This window comes from Ixodes scapularis, unplaced genomic scaffold (genome assembly GCF_016920785.2).
Source record: "Ixodes scapularis isolate PalLabHiFi unplaced genomic scaffold, ASM1692078v2 PGA_scaffold7__128_contigs__length_106722199, whole genome shotgun sequence".
Taxonomy (NCBI): Eukaryota; Metazoa; Arthropoda; class Arachnida; order Ixodida; family Ixodidae; genus Ixodes; species Ixodes scapularis.
This window is the reverse complement of record NW_024609882.1, coordinates 77,050,573-77,073,805: the sequence shown is the minus strand read 5'-3', so window position 1 is coordinate 77,073,805 and position 23,233 is coordinate 77,050,573. Positions and strand designations below refer to the sequence as shown.

At 47.6% G+C, this 23,233-nt stretch overlaps 1 protein-coding gene across 1 annotated transcript in view; it reads left to right on the top strand.

The window, feature by feature from the left end:
- Window positions 1–23,233, top strand: part of LOC121045675 (CUB domain-containing protein 2) — a 90,771-nt gene that overhangs the window by 38,362 nt on the left and 29,176 nt on the right. Inside the window, exons 4-6 of the mRNA XM_040498771.2 lie at window positions 5,481–5,677; window positions 10,719–11,051; window positions 14,539–14,701. Coding sequence (XP_040354705.1) covers window positions 5,481–5,677; window positions 10,719–11,051; window positions 14,539–14,701 — 693 coding nt within the window. The remainder of the gene's footprint in view (window positions 1–5,480; window positions 5,678–10,718; window positions 11,052–14,538; window positions 14,702–23,233) is intronic.

Below are 23,233 nucleotides of genomic sequence, written 5' to 3'. Positions count from 1 at the left end.
CCGTGGACGGCGGCTGGTCGTGTCCGCTTGTGTCGCCTCGACGAGAGAGGTCTCGTAACTTGACCTTCGCCGAGAAGCGTACTCGCGTAGCAAGCAGCAAGTTGCCGGCGATCGTTGCCCTCTTTGCTGGGTCCTCCCAATGGTTTGTGACGAGCATCACCCGTAGGAGTGCAATGTCGTCCTCTCTTGACATCTGCAGTCTCAGGGATGCTGCCGACGAACCGCACAGGACGACCTCCAAGGTCCTGGGAGCCGCCATTTTCTGACAGCGCTCGTCTGGCTTTATAGCCAACTTCTCGCGCATTATGAATCCCCCCTGGGAAAAGCGAACTCTCCTTGCGTACGCAGGCTAAAATAGCGTCCGCAAAGAGCAAAATGCGGTTAACGTTCGGCGCATGCACGGTGGCGACGACGCTATTCTTTGCGTACACAGAGCTTGTGAGTACTCTATTCTAAAACTCCCCGTTGAGGCACTCATTCTATGGCGCCAGCATTAAGGCATCCTAAAGAATAGCGGCTAAGCAGCAACCCCGCTTCAAAATACATTTTTTGGAAACGTATTCTGCGATTGTTAAATGTGCTTTGGAGAGGGGCCGCTGACGTGGCACGTAGTTTAAAGGACGATCAACAAGACGAGAGGAGGAATCTCTCCCTCAATTCTTTCTTTTCATTCGAGAAGGAGGGAGACCGCCCTTTCTGCAAGGAGCAGCTCAGAGATCGGCACCTCGTAGATATGAAAGCGTAAGTGCTTTCCAGTGTCACGAAAGAAAACCACCGCAGGCAACAGATTGGATTGCGCCTCAGTGTTCTGATCAAACTAGTGCCCAGTGAGTGAGAACATTTTTATTTTTTTTTTATTTATGACATACTGCGGACCTAAATGGTCCAAGCAGGAGTGAATACAGATCGTAAAATACACGACAAAAAACAGTCTTCAACAAAAGATATCAAAAAAGGCCACTAGGTTAAAATATACAGTAAATAACAAATGCAAAAATACAGGACAAGAAGCCTCCAAGAGCAAGATACACATTCCCAGTAAAAAACCTATACGGTCATGAAATAGGAAGAAGGAAGTGACTCAATGGGCAGGGAATTCCAGTCATTGATTGTTCTTGGAAAAAAGGAAAATTTGAAAAGATTGGTGCGAGCAAAGTACGGAGTCAGTGAATGAGGTTGGTGATGTCTGGTCTGTCTCGTAGCAATGGGTTTTAGATATGCATGGCGATTAATAGATAGCTTATCATTTGCAAGAAGAAACAGAAACTTTAGCCTTGCTATTTGCCTTCGCTCCTGCAACAATTCAATTTTGTTTATCTGCATTAGAGAGGAGGGAGAATCTGATCGCTTGAACTTATCGTAAATGAATCTGACTGCCCGTCTTTGAACCCTTTCCAATTTATTTATGTCTTTTTTGGTAAAGGGATCCCATACAACGCTGGCGTATTCCAGTTTAGGTCTCACAAGCGTGTTGAACGCTAACAATTTTACGTTAGGGGGTGTATTTTTCAACTTGTGTCTAATGAGGCCTAGCTTTCTAAAAGCAGCAGATGTAATGTTGTCGATGTGTCTTGACCAGCCCAAATGACTATCAATTGTCAGCCCTAGATACTTGTAATGGTCTACCTCAGAGACGTTATAATCTTTTATTTTGTACTGAAAAGAGAGGTACTTCTTTTTGTTTGTGATTCTAAGAAAGACAGTTTTCTCGAGATTCAATTTCATTTTCCATTGGTAGCACCAGTCTTGTATAGAGTTTAAGCTTGAGTTAAGTGCGAGTTGGTCATTAGTACACAAAACATCTTTGAACAATACACAATCGTCCGCAAATAAACGAATGTTCACTCCTGGGTCCACAACAGAAACAATATCATTGACGTATATCAAGAACAATAGTGGCCCAAGGACACTTCCCTGGGGTACACCGGAAGTCACATCAAGCATCTCTGAGCAACCAGAACCAACCTCGACATACTGTCTACGACCATGTAGATAGGATCCGATCCATTTAACGATGGCTGAGTCAAGACCAATACTTTCCAATTTAAAAAGCAGTTTACCATGTGGCACTCTGTCAAATGCCTTGCTGAAGTCTATGAATACGGCATCTATCTGACCAGATTTATCCAAAGTGGAGGCAAATTCGTGCACCGTGGTGACTAGCTGTGTCACTGTTGAATAGCCCTTTCGAAATCCATGTTGAAACTCGGTTATTAAGTTATTTTTATCAATGAAGTCAGTTACCATATTTGAAATTATATGTTCTAGTAACTTACACGATGTACACGTAAGCGAGATTGGCCTGTAGTTGCTCAGAGATAAGTGGTCTCCTTTTTTAAACACCGGCACAACACGTGCTAAGAGCCAATCATTCGGCAGAACTCCCGACAAAAATGACGTGCGGAATATCACTGTTAAGAAGTGTGCTAAGGGTTCCGCGAAACGACGCAGAAAGGCATTGGGTATCTTATCAGGCCCAGGTGACTTTTTCGTTTTCAAGTTCAATAACATGGAAAATACGCCTGCAAGCGATATGCAATCAGCATTCACGTAGGACCGCTCATGATTTTCACACTCGTACGTTTCAGCGTCAGAAAAAACTGACTGGAAGTATCCATTAAAATGACGAGCGATCACTACGGTGTCATCAATCACTGTACTGTCAACACATATTTGGTCGATGGGTTTTCTTTTGTTGCTTAGGTAGCTCCAAAACTTCTGAGGGTCGTTTTTAATAAAATTAGGCAGAGTATTAGAAAAATAATAATCACGAGACTGCTGAACGTGCCGTCCTAGCTCGTCCTGCATGTCCTGAAGGCGACCGTTGTTTCTACGTTTAGTTTTTTTAAGGCGTTTAATCCTTCGCTTTAAGTGAATTATTTTCCGATTCACCCAGGGGTGAGCCCTATTAACACGCTTTTTCTTACTGGGGACAAAGTTATCCAAACAGTAGTTGCAAATAACCTTAAATTTGTTCCATAAAACTTGCACGTCTGAGTCGTTAAAACTATCAAGTGCCAAATCCAGATAGTCCAGAATACACTCATCATTGGACTTCGAGAAGTCTTTAATTTTCTTAACTACACTTTTCCGTTCAGGTGACTCTTTCGCTAAAGTACAACAGAAATAAACAAGTTTATGATCCGAGATCCCCCTCTCGACACTGACCGTATAATCAGATAAGCATCTACTAACAAAAACGAGATCAAGGATAGAGCAGCTCGAGCCCTGCTCTCGCGTGTTCTCGGTTACAACCTGCTGTAGATCATAGGCAAACATAGTGTCAAGAACAATCTCACTGTCCTGACATGAGTTAGCGGACAAATTGGCCCAATCAAAACCCGGAAGGTTGAAGTCCCCAACAACTGCAAGTTTATTGTTCCTGTATGAGGATATGTGGTTGTACAGTTGGTTTAGGAAGTCTGGTTGAGAATTGGGAGGTCTATAAACAGCGTACAAGATAATTGTGTTACCCCAGCAATTCAGCTTTAAACATAAGCTTTCATGCTCTTCAATCTGATCTAGAAGCACGGCATGAATATTATCTTTCAGTATTACAGCAACCCCCCCACCACGCGATGGGCGGTCTCTGCGGAATATGCTGTAGGATGGTGGAATGATACTATCATTATTAATGTCCTCGTGCAACCATGTTTCCGTTATTACCGTAATATGGGGATCATAATTCAATAAGAGAAGTTCCAGTTGGTTAACCTTGTTCACAATGCTCCGTGCATTTATGTTTAAAATGCGGAGTTGCTTTGATTCTGGAGTACATGGGCGTCATTCATTCGAACGTGGTTGTAATTGTGGCAGCTGAACGCGGGAGTTTGCGACGTCATCCCAGATATACCAGTCATCATTTATACGAAGCTTGTCATGTACCAAAAACACTTTTTTCCCTTGGTCCTTATCGGTCTTAGCGCTCAACCAAAGTGCCCGACGTTTTGCTAACGTGCTTGGTGAATAGTCGTTGCAAATGGATATCCGTGTATTTTTTAATTTTTTGGCATTGCGAAGTATTGCTTGTTTTTCGTTATAGTCCTGAAAGAACAAGATGACAGGCCTTTTGTCACTAGGTTTACCGAGCCTGTGAATCCTTGAAATGGAAGTGCAAGTTACACCTAGTATGCCATTCAGGACCTCTGTGATCACTTTACTCTTAAGCTGTGCTTCCGTTTCATCTTCTGTTTCTGCTATCCCGTAAACGACTAGATTTGATCGACGGCTCCGATCCTCGAGATCTGTAATTTTCTGAGTTTGAAAAATAACAGTCCTTTCAAGATTTACGAGGCTACTTTCCAGCGCCTGAACTCGTTCCGTTTTCTGCCTGAGCTCGTGAAGAATTTGGTCAAATTCAACAAACCTGGCGTTAATTCCGCTTATCATGACTTCAGTTTTACTTTGTTGTGTTTTTAACTCTGTAATTTCTTTGTGGATTGCACTCTGTCCGTTCATTATTTGTTGAAACATCTCCTCAGTCGTAGGGCCAGGATTGGTCTCGACATCACCGCAAACAAGTAATTTGCATGCATAGAAACAATCATACGCAATGTCAATACAAGTTTGTGGGCATGGCACAACAATGAGCATGAGAGTATTGCTCGCAAAAAGAGAGGTTTTGTGACCAACCTGTATAAAAAAGAGCGTTGTCTTAGTTGACATCGTGCTCTTGTCGCTTTCGCCGAGCCCACTGAAGATGAATTCCTGGGTTAGTCCTTTTGTAGGCGTTGAAGCACTTGACGTCACGAACCCAGAGGGCAGCACTTCTGCGACTGGCGATTGTAGAGACACTTGGTCATCGTTGGCGGCTTGCTTGTCGCTTCCACACGTGCTGTAGTCGATCGGTGCTCCAAGATAAGAACAGAGCAGGGCCTGTATAAAAAAGAGCGTTGTCTTAGTTGACATCGTGCTCTTGTCGCTTTCGCCGAGCCCACCAGAGGGCAGCACTTCTGCGACTGGCGATTGTAGAGACACTTGGTCATCGTTGGCGGCTTGCTTGTCGCTTCCACACGTGCTGTAGTCGATCGGTGCTCCAAGATAAGAACAGAGCAGGGCCTGTATAAAAAAGAGCGTTGTCTTAGTTGACATCGTGCTCTTGTCGCTTTCGCCGAGCCCACTCCTAGCCGAACGCCAACGCCGTAGTCATGTCCAATCTGCAGGCGAAAGCTGGCCTTCTTTAATGACGCAGGAAAGCACTTAGGCTTTGCAGAAACCCGCTTCTCTGGGGAGAGGAGGAGAGAAGGAATGGAGAGAAGGAAACTGGGAACCGGTTTTCTGCCCTGCAGAAGACAATTCTCTAGGTCGGACGCAGCGATTCTCCGTCTGCCGTCCACTCCTCTCTCTTTTACGGCGGCTGGCCGGTCTATATGGATCCCTGGCGGCGAACTATACCAGTGGTTTTAGCAATACTCAATCATCGCTGTCAAGTATAAACGCGCATATGGGTACATGCAGTAAGGCACACTATTGCCTCCCAGTGCTGCCGCCGTGCGCGCAGACCTTCACCGCCAGCCAGGGTCTCATGGAGATTCCCGAGGACAAGAGCAAGCGCACAGCCGTGATCCTCCGAAGGCGCTGGTGCTTTCGCAGCTCCCGGGGAAACACGTACCAGTTCACCTTCGACTACTTTGACACCGTTGGGGACCCTCCGAAGTGCAAGCACATGTACCTCAAAGTGGGCTTCCCTTCGCTTTTCGCTTATTGCTCTGGTCTTGCTTGCACTGTGCTCCTCAAATTTAACGCCGGGACTCGGTTTTCTGTATATTAATCTATTGCCTCAAGGTAGACTGTACGTAACGCGTTACAAGTAATGGATTACTTGTAATCGATTACATTTTACTGTAATTTTGTAATGCTTCAATTACTTCCTTTAAAGGCCCGACGTACCACTTCGCGCTTTCCACTTTTGCCCTCCCCCTCCTTTCCTATATCCTGTCCACTTTTAAGCTTGTCCCAACTTGGCTCCCCTCGCAGATTAGGAGAGGGGAGCGCAAACAGGATTAAGCATCTTCCCTGCAGAAAACCGAGGTTGTACGTCGGCCTTGAGTACCTTGTATTGAATTACTTTTTTGCTGTAACCGATTACAAAATTACCCATTACAATTTTTATCAACTTCTTTTTTGTTTGGGGGGGAGGGGGGTTGGGCGAGGCGTGTATGTTATGGAGTCACTTAGCTCTGGGACACGGTCAATTGTTTTTTCGATATTAAGGGATTTTGAGGATTTGTAGGCCACTTCTTCGAAATTGCTAAGGACGGGACCTTGAGGATTAGTAGGCCTGGGCCACTTGACTATGCTTCGTTTCCTGGGTACATTCTTTTTTTTTATTTTTCGGGGGGGGGGGGGGGGGGGGGTATACCGGAGATCACGTTCGGGCATAAAAAATGACCTTATCCAGCCTCTTCTGAATAATGTATTTAAATAACGCTCTTTTTTTTTTCACGAGAGAAATTGGGTGTGTTGGCGTCACTCACTCAGCTCTAAGCAAACACGGTCAAGGCTTTCCTTTTTTTTTTCTTTTTTTTTTCGGAACAACTGAGGGCGAGATTACAAGGCTTATGCTACCGTAATGAAAACAGTTGAATAAAATGTAACGTGAGAAGTAATCGATTACTTTAGAGTAATTTTTCAATTACTTTTTTCAGGCTGTAATTATAATTGTAATCGGTTACTTTTTACAGTAAAGTAATTGTAATTGGTTTCGTTTTTTCAGTAACGTGTACAAGTCTGCCTCAAAGTAACTGGTTACTGCATCAGCTGAATTGTCTTCCCCAGGCCTTGTACTTATCGGGGAGTACAATCTTCACCACGTAGTTTCGCAGGTATGCGAAGGAATGGCACCAGAGGCGGAATGGGTCATCTTGTGGTGGCGGTAAATTGCGAAAGAACAATACATTTCCTTTTCAAAAGCTATGGTTGTGTTGTGGCAACAGGTGGCACAAGTGTAGCGTTTCATTTGCTTCACTTCAAAGAATCGCTTAGTGAAGCACCTCTTAAGACTGGTTATTGCAGGCATGACCGGAATATCTATCTCATTAGTGAGTTTTAGAATTGCGTATATGAACAAACGCAAGCGATCTGCTTTTGCATAGCGTTGCGCGCTTCACGTTGCGCATGCGCGAAGTCGCCAAGCGCCAGTCTAAAGCCGTAGTTTGGGCTCCGCGCACGCGCAGTGTGGAACACGCAACGCACAGGGCTTGCGTTCGCTCCTATACGCAATACGAAAACTCGCTATTTACAAGTAATTGAAGCCGTGTTTTACTTACTTGAAGCATATTTCTTTTTAAAACTTGAGAACGCTCTTTAAAAAGTTAATAAAATACCTTAAACTTGGTATTTAACCGTGCTTCTTGTTTCTGCACTAGTGCCTCAAATATTAAATAGCGAAAGTCTAAATCTTATCATTGCTTGCGTAAGAAAAACAGGAAGTAAAATTAGTAGCTGCAGAAGTAGTGGATGACGCCTGAATGACGTCCTGAAGAACTCAGCTGATAGGCGCTCATAGGCGGGATAGATTTCAGCTCCAGCAACTAATCAGAGTTATCAGACCGTGCACGATCATCTCATCTGACAGTGCGGTGTTCAAAATTATCGTTCTCGTGCAATTAGGCTTATGAGGAACATTTAATATTGCGACAACGCCAGTTTTCAAATACCTGGACTCGATGGAGTCTCCGGGTTTATTGTAGTTTTAGGGCTTTTGCGTACAAAAGCGCCTGTTGCGAACTGAATTTTTTTTTTATCCCGCAAACTACACGCGCTGTGACGTACTTCGGGGCAACACTGCACGCGCGGCAAAAACAGCAATTGTTTCTACTGACGCTTTTCCATCCTTAGTACTGAGTGATTTCACACGATGTAACGAAAAGTAACGAACCAAACGAAGCTAATACACGCAACCAGTAGAACCAGAAACTGCTATAATCAATTTAAGAATACGCCAAAAGCTCCACCTATTACAGTAGAACCAGCCACTGACATATAGTCAAGCTAAGAATTCGCCAGAAGCTATTTTCTCAGGTCCAAGACCAAGTTACCCTAATTAAGATAAGAATGCATCAAAAGTTTTTCTCACACCAGTAGAACCAGTCAGTGCTAAAAGCAAGTGAAAAATGCGCCAAACGCTCCTCACACACCAGTAGAACCAGTAGAACCAGTCACAAGGTTAAGAATGAGCCAGAAGCGACCTTCCTCAATACCACTACCAGCAGAACCTGTCAGTGCTATAGATAATTAAAGAATGCGCCAGAAGCTCCTCCCACACCAGTAGAGCCGATCACTTATATAGAAAATTTAATAAAGCGCCAGAAGCGACCTTCCTATACCAGTAGAACCAGTCACTTCTATAAATAGGTTAAAAGTATGCCAAAAGCTCCTCCCACTTCACTAGAACCAGTCACTGATATAGTGACGTTAAAAATGCGCCAGAAACGATCTTCCCACACCAGTAGGGACAGTCACTACCATACAAAAGTTAAGTATGCGCCAGAAGGTTCTTACACACCAGTATACTGCGTTCACTCTTAAGCTGAGACTGCAGCCAATGTCACAAGCACGAGAGCTAGAGGTCACTGCTTTGAAGCGTTCTTCCACAGAACGAGCACTGGCGCAAAAATGCACGTCTGAAAGCTAGGATCGCGGGCGAGCTTGCGCTTGAAGCTTCGGCTGCAGTATAGAACCAGACACTGTAATGAAGGTAAGAATGGGCGCGGTAAGTCCGTGTTCCGGCGCGCTCTGTTTACTAAAGGGACAGGAGAGCCACCGAAGACTGACACTTGAGCACGCTCTTCGTGCGCCGAGTTTTTCTCGGAGGCGGCGAGTGACTGATTCGCTCTCCGAGACGTCACTTCCTCAAAAAATATGACCGAGCCGACAGAATCGTTGTCGCGGCGAAGAGTGGAGTCGGAACACTGCCCCTTTTGAGTTAAATAAGGCTTAGTTCGGCACGTAAAAACAATTCGATCGAAAAGCCGAAACATCAGTTGGCCTTCCATAGACGGTTCGTTTCTGTATCTTGCCTGAAAACGAATTAACGCGATATCTGTATTGAACTGTACGCGCCGATAGCACATCGACAGAACAGTTCGAGGTGAGAAAACAGTCGGACTGCTGCTTCTTTTAGGTTGCTTAGTCCAGCGAACGATGATGCTTCGATTGGAAAGCCCTAACGGCAGTTAGCGTTTTGGGAAAGATTTGTTCGTGCGTCTCGCCTGAAAACAAATTGACATGCTATCTATTGAACAGTGGTGTGCCGGTAGCACATCAACGGGTCCTGACCAATCTGTTTATTGACCAAACACCCTGCTCAGATCTACATGGTCTCACGCTGCAAAACGATACCATGGAACATCTCTTACAAGTATGACATTTTCCTGCGTCTACAAGCGAGTTGAAGAATGTTGTCTTTCATGTAGATCTGAGCAGGGTGTTTGGTCAATAAACAGATTGGTCAGGATAACTTTCCGCATAAGTGCTCGAAGCGAGTGTCTCAACCTTTCAGGAGTAATAAAACATTTGAAAAAGGAACTTTATAACTCATCGTTTTTTGTTTGTTTTTTTTGTTTTTTTTTTTACTTTACACTCTGCCATTTCATGCAGGACTTCATCATTTAATCTTCTGCCTCCCGTGTCCTCGGGGTGCCGGGTTCGCCCTAACAGTGCGGTCGAATGTGACTCATGGGGCTCCTCGCTCCGTTCGGTTGCTGCGCTCGGAGTATGAAACTAGGAGCATTGGAGTAGGAATAAATTAGCGCGGACGCAAAGCGCCTAATGTGTCACAATCTTTTCCTACAGCAGTAAAACAAGCCACTACGAAAATTCAAATTAAAAATACGCCAGAACAGTAGTGAGAAATATCTTGTGACCAATGAACACATATGAATTATACAAGATATATAAGAACCATATAAGAAGCTTATAAGAAACTGCTCACAAGTTTTCTATATGTTTTTATATGTCTTATATGGTTTTCATATAGTTTTATATGGTTATTTTATGTTCTTATATATTGTATGATTCATATGTGTTTATTAGACACACAACTTTCTCATACAAATAAGATTTTTCAATAGGGAAGCGATCTCCCCATACCTGTAGAACCCGATACTGCTATGAAAAAGTTAAAAATACGCCGAAAGCTTCAAGTAGAACTAGTCACTGCTTATAGACAAGCTAAGAATGCGCCAGGAGGTTTCACACCCTCATGACCGCAAACCATTGTTTCTCCGCAATGCGAAAATAGTCCCCTAGTGAGGCTATTGCGTACTAGTACGTCACGCTTAAGCCGGGGTAACACTGCTCATAGATTACAGAAAAGACAGTCTGCAAACACCAGTCACCGCAATATCCGTGGTTTGAATGCCATGGGCCAAGTTTCTCCTTGAACTCATCGCCATGTGGCATTCGAAGCACGGATCTCGCGTTCGGGTCTGTATGCAGACTGTTTTTCGTATGATGTATAAGCAGTGCGACCCAGGCTTTAGGTCACATAACTCATCATAGCAACTGTCCTTGCTTGCTGACCCGCGAAACGATTCGATCTGGTACGTGGTGTTGTTTATTTGGTGCATTCCCAACTTGTATCCAACCACAAAGAAAGCTTAAAGCGGTAGCCTACCGTCTGACAAGTCGCGAGAGAAACGTGTCTTTGCATCGCCTTCCCTTCACGTATGAAAGAGGCCATGGCCTTTGGCATCAGATCATCGAGTTCTACTCAGGTGCTGGAAAAGAACGAGGGCCAGATGCGAAGCCACCCGCGGCTCTGCGGCAAGGTCATTCCGGAACCCGTGCACACGCGCAGCAGCTCGGTGTCCCTGCTGTTCCTGAGCGACCGGGCGCTGGACAAGAACGGCCTGCACGTCCGCTGGAAGGTGTTCGGCTGCAACGAGGACCGCAGCGAGCCCTCGGGCCAGCTCCGGTTCCCCAGGGACGGCGTGTTCATCGCTTACCCGGCCACATGCGTCTGGACCCTCATCGCCAGCCAGGACCAGACTGTCGAGCTCAGCGTGCGCAAGCTCAACCTGGAGCGTTGCGACGTGGAGTATCTAAGGGTGGGTAGCCGTATCGGCGGCAATCGGTTCGTCAAATGACGTTACGTCGACAGATAGTTTCGTCGACACATCGCTCCACTAAAATGGGCCTGCGTTCTTTTATCGTGCAATGTATTGCCGATAGTTTCCTTTAGCGGCGGCCTTGAAGGGTACTTTTCTGGATGGAGAATATTAGCCGAAAGACCAGACCCGGCTTTTTCTGCGTCTGCGCTTCCCGCAAGTTCTATTATTTCTGAATATGTAAAAAAATGAAAAGAAGCTGTCATTCCATACCTAGGCTGGACCACAGCTCCCTCAAAAACTGACTAGTATGCCGAAGAAGCACGAAGTATTGTTTCCTCTCATAGTTCGCGATACGTACACTCTAACAACTCTGGAGCGTTTACTTTCCCTCAAAGCTTCTGGTAGAGCCAATTACTGCCCTCTAGAGAGGGATCTCGACGAGTGGCGTGGCTCGGAATATGTTTAAACTGAAAACCAAGCAGAGAGAGAGAGAGAAAAAGAGAAAACGATGCTAGTGGAAAAGCGAAATTATGGAATAGTGTGTGATCTCCATGGCTTCGTTGTCACTGCCTCAAACAAATCAAACTGCGTTGTGACACTGAAACACTTTCCAGGTCTAAACATATTTTTCAGCCTCGTTATTTCCCGATCTTCCCCGTTGATTGCGGCGATTGGATCGCCCAGGTCCCTCGTGGGAAAGTAGATGTCCAAGATTTCTTGGTTTAGGCATTTGCATATTGCGCTCTCGTTTTGTGATTCGTAGTTTAGGGTAATCTAGTTCAGTTTAGGATAGGATATAGGATAGGACAGGGCAGGGTAGGATAGAATAAGTAAGTTGAGTTGAGTTGGGTTGAGGTGAGGTTAGTTGAGAAAAAAATTAAAGACGTTTATAAATCTCTGTAGCGCGAAACTAGAGTGCAGCTCTTGAAGAGGAGAATGGGAGGGTATTGAGGGGAGGGAATGCCCGTCCTCCTCTCCTTCTCCTCCTTCTTTCCACCTCCCCCTCTCCCATTATCCTCCTCCTCTTCTCCACCTCCTCTATACCTTCCCCTCCTCCTCCGTACCCTTTCCTCTTCTCCTCCTTTCCTCCTGCTCCTCAACACCCTCCCATCCTCCTCCTTTGTGCTAGCCTTCGCAAGCACAAAACTGGGGGAGGAGGTGAGGGTATCTCCCTTCCTCGCACACTTTTCCCGCTAAATTTTGCTGACAAAGTGACGCCACGTGACCTCAACACCAATTCAGTTATGACGTCACATTAGTTAGTGTTACGTCACATACGAACAAATTCAGTTTCTCCGCTAAATTTAGCAGGAAAATTGACGTCACGTGACCTGAACAGCACTTCAATTCCCTCCTAAATTTGGCGGGGAATTGAAGTGCTGTTCAGGTCACGTGACGTCAATTTTCCTACTATATTAGCGCGGTTACGCCGACGCCGATGGCAACGGCGACGCCGCGAAACAAGGAAACGGGCGCCTAAGAGCTGCGGTCTAAAAACATGACAAGCCTTCGCAAGCACGTTGAGGGAGCTTGGCCAATGTTATCAGCACTCCTTGTATTCTTCCAGAGAGAGAAATAGATCCAGTAATTCAATGCATACCCCCTTGCCCGGAATTCGAAATATTTAAAATAAAATACATTTGAAACACCCAACAACATGTTGGGAAAATTAGCGAATTGAATTGAAAAAAAAAAAAAAGAATTTTGACAGAATGTGCATCGATGAAACAGTACAGACTCGGACTGTTTCTTTTCAAACGGATGGGAATACGCCATTCCCATAGTCTCCATTCTCCGCAGACATCTTTCTCCACAGGAATGTACGTATCTGAGCATGCGCAGTTAGTCCCTTTCCCGGAATATCAGGCGCCGCCGCATGCGCCCATAAACCAGTGACTCAGCATTTATTTTTCTTAATTTTTTACATTGGCGATAAAATAGATAAGTGTTGGGGCCGTGTGGCTGCATTTACAAAGAATCGACATCCCGTGGTAAGCTGTCAAACTTGACACGCGGTTGTTCGCTGTTAATCTTCACAAAGTAAAACCAGAGGAACTGTCTGGATAGCACAAAAGCGTTCATTGTCACTGAGAGCATAAAAAATGTCAGGCGTGGCCTATTCTGTTCACGCTCCCGGCTTCCCGATTTGTTTTTTGGTGTTCTTGTCAGAGAATGTCGCCATATCGTTAACTGCGAACCAAAACTGAAAGGGTCGCTTATGTTATCCTCAGGAATTAAAGATAGGGGGGGTGTCTAAATATTTAGGGGGTAGGCGGGGGGGGGGGGGGGGGGGGGGGTAGGGGGGCACTGAGAATAGAGGAGTCGTTGCAAATTAAGGGGGTGTCTTCAAAAAAACAAGGGGGGGCGTGTACATTCCCCTCTACACCCTCTCCCCCCCTAGGGTGTGTTTAGGGAAATCACTGGTTGTCCCTGAGACGACTTGAAGGCGAAAGCCCAAGCACCGATGCATTAAAGACAAGACCATGATTTACTCGCTGAGTCATCACTCTTAATGTGCTCAGTCATCCTTCTCAATGTGCTGAGTCATCATCTTAATTCGCTTAGTAATCCACTGAGTGGTCACGTAAACGGTTTGGTACCTTTTCGCCGACGCCGACGTATTTTCGCTCAAGGACTTTGAAGGTCGACTGAACGATGAGACATAACTGGCGGGATCTTAATTTCACGTTATCGGATGGCGTTGATCAATAGACGCCAAAACCGCACATAGGGATATAGCTTCCAAGTTTTGAACAGCTCCCGTGGCGAGTAAAATCGGGCACGTTTAGGTCGCGTTTCCAAAGTGCGTCACGTTGCGCCCTTCCAAACGCTCCGTCGGTGGCCGCGGGCAACCATCGACAAATGGTAGTTTATGCCCGTGGACTGTACATGGTGGGACGACGTAGGATGCCGCTTCACGTCCGCGTTTAAATGGTCGCGTCTAGCGGACGCTAGCAGAGGTGCCACCTTGTGGTCGCGTCTCGTGGACATGCTTTCGCCCCCCCCCCCTTCCTCCCCCCCCCCTCCCCCCCCCTCCCCCCGCTGGCCGGGAGAAGCCAGGCCTATCGTCGTGTCGCTCGTCGTCTTTGCACGTGGGCTATTAGGGAGTTTTAGGGAGCCGTCTGTGAACATCCGGTATACAGTACGATGGGCCTTCCGGTACGAACTGCGCACGTAGGAGTCTTCTGCGGTAGCGTCTGCGCAGTTCGTACCGGAGGGCCCACCGTACGGATGTGCACAAACGGTTCCCTAAAACTCTCTATTAGCTGCTAAACCAATCACGCACAGTGAATGCGGCGTGATCCTGCGCTTTTTTTTCCCCTTTTGCACGATTGGTTTAGCATGTGACGGCAGAGGCACAAGTACGACGAGCGCCATGACGATACAGTTTTTGGGGCTGCTCGATCAGCTGTGGCCGAATAGAACGCGAAATATTGCGGTGTCTCGCTTTCTTCCGCTCTTGACCATGCTTTTCCGAGCGCAGGTCTTTGAAGGGCAAGAAGAAGGCCGCGCATTGCTGGACGACCTCTGCCAGCTGGATTCGTCGGTCGTCATCACGTCCACACGAAGAGTCATGTCCCTGCACCTACGAATGCAGTCGCTCAGGGAAGAAGCGGTCGAGGCATCCTATCAGCTGAAGGCCGTGCGTAAGTTGGCACTTCGTTTCGGGCGTGTTTCGTTTGAAGCCGACGTGTGATGCGACTTCCGATGTGACGTGTGATATCTGACGTTCGAGACGCTGAAGCGACCTTCTACTCGCAAAAACCAGACTTTTGGGTTCTGTGGCCAGGAAGGTGCAAGTCGCACGGCATAGTGACTGATAGTCTGGGGACGCTCACCATTACGATGCGTTTCTTGTGCGTCCATAGTACGGCTTAGACCTTTTCCGAAATTCAGTCTGGCCACTTTGATCATTATCATCATCTGTGGGACGGCATCTGTGCCGTACCAATTGCGGCCTTCTAGTCACTGATAAAGAAAGACGTTGAAGATTCTCCTAAGCGGATGATGCGAGACCTGTACATTCGGGGGTTAGTACGACACCACGTAGGAATGGAACACAAGAGTTACGTAAGCGTTTCTTTCTAACTCAGATTCAGTAAATCTGTAGGCGGCACATAATCGGCTGTAATGCCCTTTGGTGTATAGAATATTATCGAGGCATCTGTGTGGGTTGGGGCTTTGTTCTCGCTGCAGGTTCTTCGTCACCATTCAACTGAAAGTCATCGAGAAAAAACTACACATTTAACAATTCCTCACCTGCCGTTGATTTGCAAAAGTGGTGGTGCCCGATAAAATTCAAGTTCATTACCACTATTGGTACGGCAAAACCTAAACTAGATGGCACTAAATTTCGGAAAGGGCGAATTTATTTCTATTTTTTTGCCAGGCGATATAATGTGGTCCCAGAAGACTACCTAATCAATATTTTGCTACAGAATCCGGTATATTTTTAATAAAGCCAAAACTCGCAGCTGTTCGAAATCGAAACCGCAACACGAGCATAGAGTAATGGCGTGACATGTTGGCTCAACGAAATAGAGGGGCTTAGAGCGGTAGACCGGGGTTCCGGGCTGCACTCGAAGGTGCCCCTCCCCCGCCTTACAAGGCCGTTGCCATTGTACACAAAGGGGACCACTCGTCACGTGACCAAGCCAAATAAGTGACGTCAAAGGAAAGATGGCAGCGCCCAGGCAGCGGCTGGCCCTAGCTGGGCTGGAGTTTGACGGATTCGTTGTTCGTTGTCGTTCGTCTCAACGAGTTTATTTCAGATGCGGAAGCCGTCATATGAGGCCGGTCGCAAGCGACTTCAAAGTTCAGCTTGATGTATGACCTAGGTATAACGTGAAAATACGGAGGAACGGTGTGCATTTCGCTGGTGACCAACGGGGATATTGCCACGAAAGAAAATCGGCCCTGCCTTACTCGTACCTCGGATTGATTGGGATATCGATAGGATGACTTTTAAGGCGACGTTTCTGTGCTCTTGTTGATTATCGGAATCTTCGGGGTCTGCAGTGAAGCGTGTGCAGTGTACATGGATGCACAGTTTAGCGACGGAAATTGCGTGAGTCGTGCTTGGCAGTGTGCAATCGTGGTTCCGCTTCATCCAAATGAACGAAGGCTCACTTTGGTTGGGCGGCGCACCGGAGAGCTGCCTTGTAACCGGTAGTTCCCGTGCCGTGCTAAATGATGCTGTGCTGCCTCTCAAATTGTTTGGGCGTAGACGTGCACTTTCACGGAGCACAGGTGTGTGGCGCACCGAAGAGCTGCCTTCAAGCTGTAGTTCCTGTGCCGTACTTTAGGTGATGCTGTGCTACTTCCTAAATTGTTCTGGCGTAGACGTGCACTTTCACGGAGCACAGGTGTTGCAGTTGGTATTGATTCCACTGGCCTGTTGCACGTTTCGTCGTCACAAAAGTTTCATTGCGCTTGTATCGACAAACGCAATGAACAATGTACAAACTCGTTGTGTGAATTGCAAGCTGTATAAACATTTCATTGCGGGTGTTACCTACCCAGCCCACCCGTTCACGTCGCTTTGCGGCGACAGTCTGCAGCGGCTCATTACCAGAAAAGTGGTCCCACATCCATGGCAGTTCACTTCGTTCACGGCAGTCGCCAAACCCCGAATTCGGACAGAATGCCACTAAAGCAATGCAGCTTCTTTAGTGGTTAGGATAGACTCTAATTTGTCACTTTTGTTATATATGCTTGCTTCAGTCCTATCTTCTATGAATATTTAGTATTCTGGAAAGTTCCAGGCAATGCTCGGCTGTCATCATATGTTCTGGTGGAGGTGCTGGGTACTTTACCCATAGCCCTTCACTCTGTGTGCACACTGGCGGCTCCTCAGCCGAGTTGCCTGCTAAAGGGACACGGGTGGCGGACTATCCCGCGTGTTAAACCGCCGGCGAGCCGTGAATTAAGTCCTATCCCGAGCCCGGCAGAAAAACCGCAACACGAGAAAGTACCACAAAACGAACCTCGGAAATACACCACGAAAAACCTGCAAATCCGAGCCAATCGATGCTACCAGCAAGAACCACCGGAATGCGGTCTCCTGCCAGAAAAACCTGCAAATCCGAGCCAGTCACTGCTACCAGCAAGAACCACCGGAATGCGGTCTCCTGCCAGAAAACTCGAAGCTGACTAAGCCAACAATGGCAAACCTGTAGCAGCAAACCGCGTCCGCTCGCACCATTGTTGGCATGCCCGTCGCATCTCACACTCCGACGCCCTTTTACGCAAGGTGCATGAAGACGTCGAGGACTGGATTGAACAATATGGCCGTGTCGCCCGCCACAATGGATGGACAGACAACCAGCTCTTGCAGAACCTATACTTCTTGTGGACGAAACTGCAAGGCACTGGTTTGAGAACCACAAATCCTCATTAAAGGGGCCCTGCAATCATATTTAAGCGTCTAACTTTTTTGCGGTTTCCACGTCTCTTGGGGCTCGGGCAAGCCAGCGGGCACGGAGAGAGTAACCAAATATCAGTGAGTCATATTTTAACCGGACGACGCGGAAACCTTGTAAGTTTGTAAGGATACTATTCTCCCATTTTTTCTTGTGCACGGGGGGTCCACCCTTGTCAAATTGCCCTCCGGAAAGGGGGGGGGGGGGGGGGGGGAGGGGGGTCGACTTTGTTTGGGGGAGGGGGGGCGCCCCCGTCGCCCCCCTCCCCCCCCCCCCCCCCCCCCCCCCTTGGATTTGCGCCTGACTGGAGGCCCGAACCTGTCACTATCAACAACTCCCTGGCGTCTCGACACTTGAGTCGTCCAGCTGCAACTTTGACGACAGCCTCCCAGGCATCCGCGACATTATCTACGACGTCGTCCGGCAGGTGATCAGGAAGCTACCTCCTGCCATCAGTTACCCAGTTTTTATTTCGATTGCCGAAATTGTTTCGGAACAAGTTTGACAGGCATTTTAACCGGAGACTTCTCCTAGCGAAGCTGCATCTGACGAATCGAGGGCGACTTACGCCACAAAGTCCCGACGACCGCCACCGGCTACCCGTTAGTATTCAATGTCATTTCAACGAGACACCCCAACGCCAAAGCATTGCCGACATCGGGAAGAACCAGTGTAGATCCGCGCTGAACAAAGTACACAAAAAAAAAAAAACGGAGGCGTTGCGAATGGTCAACCGAAAACCACTCTGCTACCAGTGCATGAGGCCGACCATGTCTACCGGAGCTGCTCGTACCAAGGAATTGGCCTGCGAGGGTTCGTGCAAAACGACCCTCGACCAAGTCTCGAGGAGCGACCGCGAGACATTGAGGATTATCTTCGGCGGCCTTTGTTCCTGGTGCCGACATTACCCCGAAGCTCCTGATCCCCGTCATGTCGACGGGTGGCAAGCACGACAAAGCAGGTGAGCGGCAATGCAATGACGGTTGATTTGCTGTCGGTTGTCGTCCAAGGACAATACCTAATAATTTGCTGACACTAATTATTTGTATCCACTCCACGAAGCACACAAATTACAACTTTGAGGGGGAATGCCACTGGGTGACTTGAAGAAATGGAATGGTTGGTTGTTCTCAAAAGTGGACACCGAGCATCACCCGACTTCACTTTGCCACACGAGACTTACACAAGTTGCAGTGGTCGCAGGATGCAGAAGAGATGGCCATTACGGAATGGAAGTGAAATGGCTTAGATAACAAACAAACATTGTTGTTGGCCATCAAGTCAACGGTACAGTAAAAGGCACAGCCACGTAAGCAATACATGCCCGAACTTGCTGCATTGACGCAAAAAACTACTAGAAAAATGTGCGGATTAGAAGCAAGCCCTGCAGCTTCAGTGCACCAGATGTCAGCGGCGGCACTTGACGTATGATTACAAAACGGCATCAGTCAGTCAAAGTTGCCACTTGACCAAACTGAACACCGACGTTCCAGGAGCGTCATCCGACAACAAGGAGCACAGGTACAACGACTGAACGCCTGACACGAGACTGTCGTTGAAAGAACTCGTTACGGAACCATTTGCTAAGAATCAATAATTATGTAATCAAGTGTAAATCAACATATTTGATACACTGACCAAATAACCAGATTTCTGCCAGCCTTTACGCCCTCGAAGACTATACACCAAGAATTGTGTTCACTGCACGCGCTGGACCTTTTGAGGACACTCGCATCTCTGACCGCTCAATATTAACAAATGGGACAAACCAGACTGACAGACTTGTTGGATTGGGCTGTACTCGTTCCACCTCTCCTGAACATGTGGTGCATTCGAAAACCAACTTCGGTGATGCGAAAATGTTATTTATTAATTTATTCCCTCCGAGAATCTTTGTAGTCATTGCAGAGAGGATAATTAAAAATACACACATAGTAATAACATCATAGCACAGTGACATTAATGAGCACAAAACGGGCCCCGCTATTAAAAATAAATATTGCACTCGTAAGAACTAATTATTGCTGTAACTTGTTAATTGAAAACAAAAAAAACACCTCCGAGCATCTAGTGTGATAGTATGTGTAAGTGTAAGATGCCAGCTCCAGGCGCTGCCATATCTTACCGGTGACGTTACGGCTCTTGTGAGGTCACGTGACGAGTGGTCACTTTTGCGTACATGGCGGAAACCAGGGGGGTGCCACTTCCGTACTTCCGGTTTAGCACTCTACGCCCTTCTACCTCGTTGTGTTGGCTAGAGTGACCGAAAATCACGTAACTACACCCGACCGCGTTTTCTTTTTTTGTTCCTCCGCTTCTCCGGCCGTGTGAATCAGACGACAGTTTTAACAATGTAACGGTCAAGCACACGAGGTGGAACTCCTCGTTCGCAATAATGCAGCCAGTCGACTGTAGATCAGAAAGTTTGCTGCCGATTCCCTGCTGCAAAAGCACTCCCCAGTCTCGAAATCGCGCAGCACCACACATTGGCCACATTAGTACCTAGTAAACAAATCGTTCGCATGCATATTCAACACCAAGTGCGCATTTCGTGCTTGACGTTTGCACATTTATCAAGCTCTTACCAATTCGTTTTCGTAAGACGAGCGATGTCTTCAACCAGGAAGAGGGGCTACGACTCGGGGATGTCCTCGTGCGAATCAGCTCGGTGGTCGGGCGTGTCGCACGGAATAAATCCTAGTTGTTTTAATCGGTAAAAATGTATATCTCGAAGCTAAACATATTCGCCGTTACCGCGAACGAGAGTTCTGAGCTAGAGGTCCCACGTCCGTCGTCCGCCACCACCGATTATTCCGCTTCGTCCAGCAGTCCAGCCCGCGACTTTCGCGATACGAAACCATATTGAGAATTACGCAGAGAATGCACAGAGTGCTTCCGGCACTCTGTGCAACTTTTTTTAATTAACGTGTTAGCAGCTATTTAAAAGCCACAAAAAGTGGGTTTCATTTTTTTTTTTTTTTCAATATTAAATATTGAGTGTGCTTCTTCGAATAATGTAGCGCCCTTGTCTTCCTGCCTGCTAGCCGGACACAAACATATACCAACAAACAGACGACAAAACCTCTCAAAATGATCGGTTCGATAGAAAATTTTATTTTATCCACATTCTGCGCAAAGCGCAGTGGTTGGACTTCGTCACTGTGATAAAACAAGACACTTTACATTAAACGGAAACAGAGAAAACTGACACTTCTCGAAGGGGCCATGATCTGCTATCCGGAAGAGACTAGATCTCTTTAGCCCTTATCCTACAAGGCAAAACAAAACAAACAAACAAAAGGGGAGTTCTCCAAAGACAGCGAGACAAACGCACAGAGAGCTAGAATGGCCGATGGCCATTCTAGCCCTCTGTGCGTTTATCTCATAGAATGTCACTCAGGCTTGTGTAAGGGGCGCGAAAACCAAGACGACTCGGCCATGGTCAAGTCGGACGTAACATCACGACCATCGCCGGAGAAATTTTTTTTCCCTCGCCGAGAAGAGCTCTGAATCGAGGTGCCGGTACAAAGCTCCGCCCAATCGGGAGATGAGCGGCCACATGGCTCGGATGCGCCGGTCCTGGCACACCGCAACACATCGATTTTGCCATAGTGCGTGCTGTCCGATGGCCAGGAACAGCAACGCAAAACCGCAACGTGGGTTCCGGCTGTGGCTGACATAGTTCCTTATGCCCAGCGTTCGAAGGCCATGATGTATTAGGCCCCAGAAGGAGCGCGCCACCGAGCAGTCCCGAAAGACGTGCGGGTTAGTTTCCATCTGCCCACAGTTGGGGCACTTCGGGTTGGGCACCATGCTCCAGAGATGGAGGCGATGCTTCGTGGGCAGAACTTTTCAACCGCGGCTGCACCGAAAATCGTCCACAGACACAGGGAGATGTCGGGACACGAATGAAGACCATGGAAACGCGGTGACTCCTGCGCTGTCCTCGGCTGTGATGCGAGCTGCGCAGAGTTGCTCCACGACTCGGGCAGGTGGAACATCACGTACAGGGAGGTCCGGCAACGAGGGTCTTAATTCTTCAGAGAGCCGCACTGCCGCCCGATAAAACTGGGGAGTCGTCTCCGCGCTCAGGTAGGGGTTACCCAGAGCGTGGGGAACAAGCACCCGACGCGAGGGCCCCAAGAAATAGAGCGCCGGGAAGGGAGCCGGGTGTTCCGGCTCGTTTAGCAACCCAGAATGGTGCGGAGGGCCAGAAGATGGGACGCAGTCTTGACACAGGGCATAGCTCTGCCCCCAAGAGACGTCGGAAGGCGGAGCACCGCCCCGGGTCACCAGCTCCGTGCCCTCCCTCCAGTATAGAACCACAAGAGGCCGGAGGTGATGCGCCGAGCGATCCGTGGTGGAAGGAGAGCAACGTGGGAGACCAAATACAGTTGCCCACAAAAAAAAACTACCTTCACCAAGTATGCTCTGTCGCGGAGAAAGAGTTCGAAGGCTTCCGCGGCAGCAACCTGACGCTCCCAACGCGGGGAGAATTACTCCCCACGTGCGCGGCGCCTCTCCCCGACAGTCAAAGACGACGCCTAGATCACGAACTTGGGACACGACCTGAAGGCTTACCGGCGGGGTTGGAGGAGTGCCTCCGAACCTTAGGGCTCGTCTCTTCGAAGTGTTTAAAGGAGCTAAGGAGAGGGCACCGTATTTATGAAAAAGATGCGCAGCAGCATCGAAGCTCCCGGAGTCTCGAAGGAACAAGCAGACGTCATCAGCGTACGTAGCAACAGCGACGGTGCCTCGGCCGGGCAGTGGAAATCCACGTATTTGGGGGTCAAGTCGCAAGGCGTCGAAGTAACGAATCCAGGCTGAGGACGTACAAAAGGGGGGATGAGTGCAGCTCTTCCGGACTCCTCGGGCGACTGGAAACGGCGCCAGGATTCCTCCGTTCGCTTGAAGGTCGCTGGACAGATCACACTACAGTGACTGAAGCAAGGAGGTGAAAGACTCTGGGAAGCCAAAGGCTCGCAAAATCTTGAATAGAAAGAAGTGTTCAACCCGATCAAAAGCCTTTGCCTAGTCGAGGGAGGCAAAGGTCCCCCACAAGCCGGTGAAGTTCGCACACGCAAAAATACCTCTATTTAGGGACAATGAAGAAAATATATTTCGCCCGGGTACAGAGCACGCCTCCACCGGACTAACGACTTCTGGTAGGACGAAGCGAAGGCGCTTGACGAGCAAAGACGCAATCATCTTATAATTGACTTTTAACAAGAAATTCGGTCGCCACGCCGAAGGGCCAGAGGCACGCCTCCTTCCTTTGGAGCACCAGTCGATCGCATTCAAAGGACACGATGGGACAGTGTCAGCCTCCAAGAAGTGATTGACGAGGTGGACAAAAGAGTCCGCAAGAGTGTCCCAGGGACAGACATAAAGCTCAGCCTCATCGGGTGAGACGTCAGGCCCTGGGGCAGCACCAGCCTACACACTAATGGGAATGTGTGCCCATTTTTGTTTAAATAATTGTTTTGAGTCGACTTTATTCTAATCAATCCGCGCAACCCTTTTTTTTTACTTTGTTTAAATATTGTTTAGAATGAATTCCTGACGTTTATAACCTATGAAACAAGCATAGTTTTGCTATTTCATTTCATTTCATTTAATTTATTATACCCTCAGGGCCCGAAGGCATAACAGAGGGAGTAGCAACAACAATAAGATAATACATATTAGACACACTTATTAATAAAGTAATTAGTAACTGTACTTTTAGAGAGCTCAGAGTCCGTGATAATGGCGATC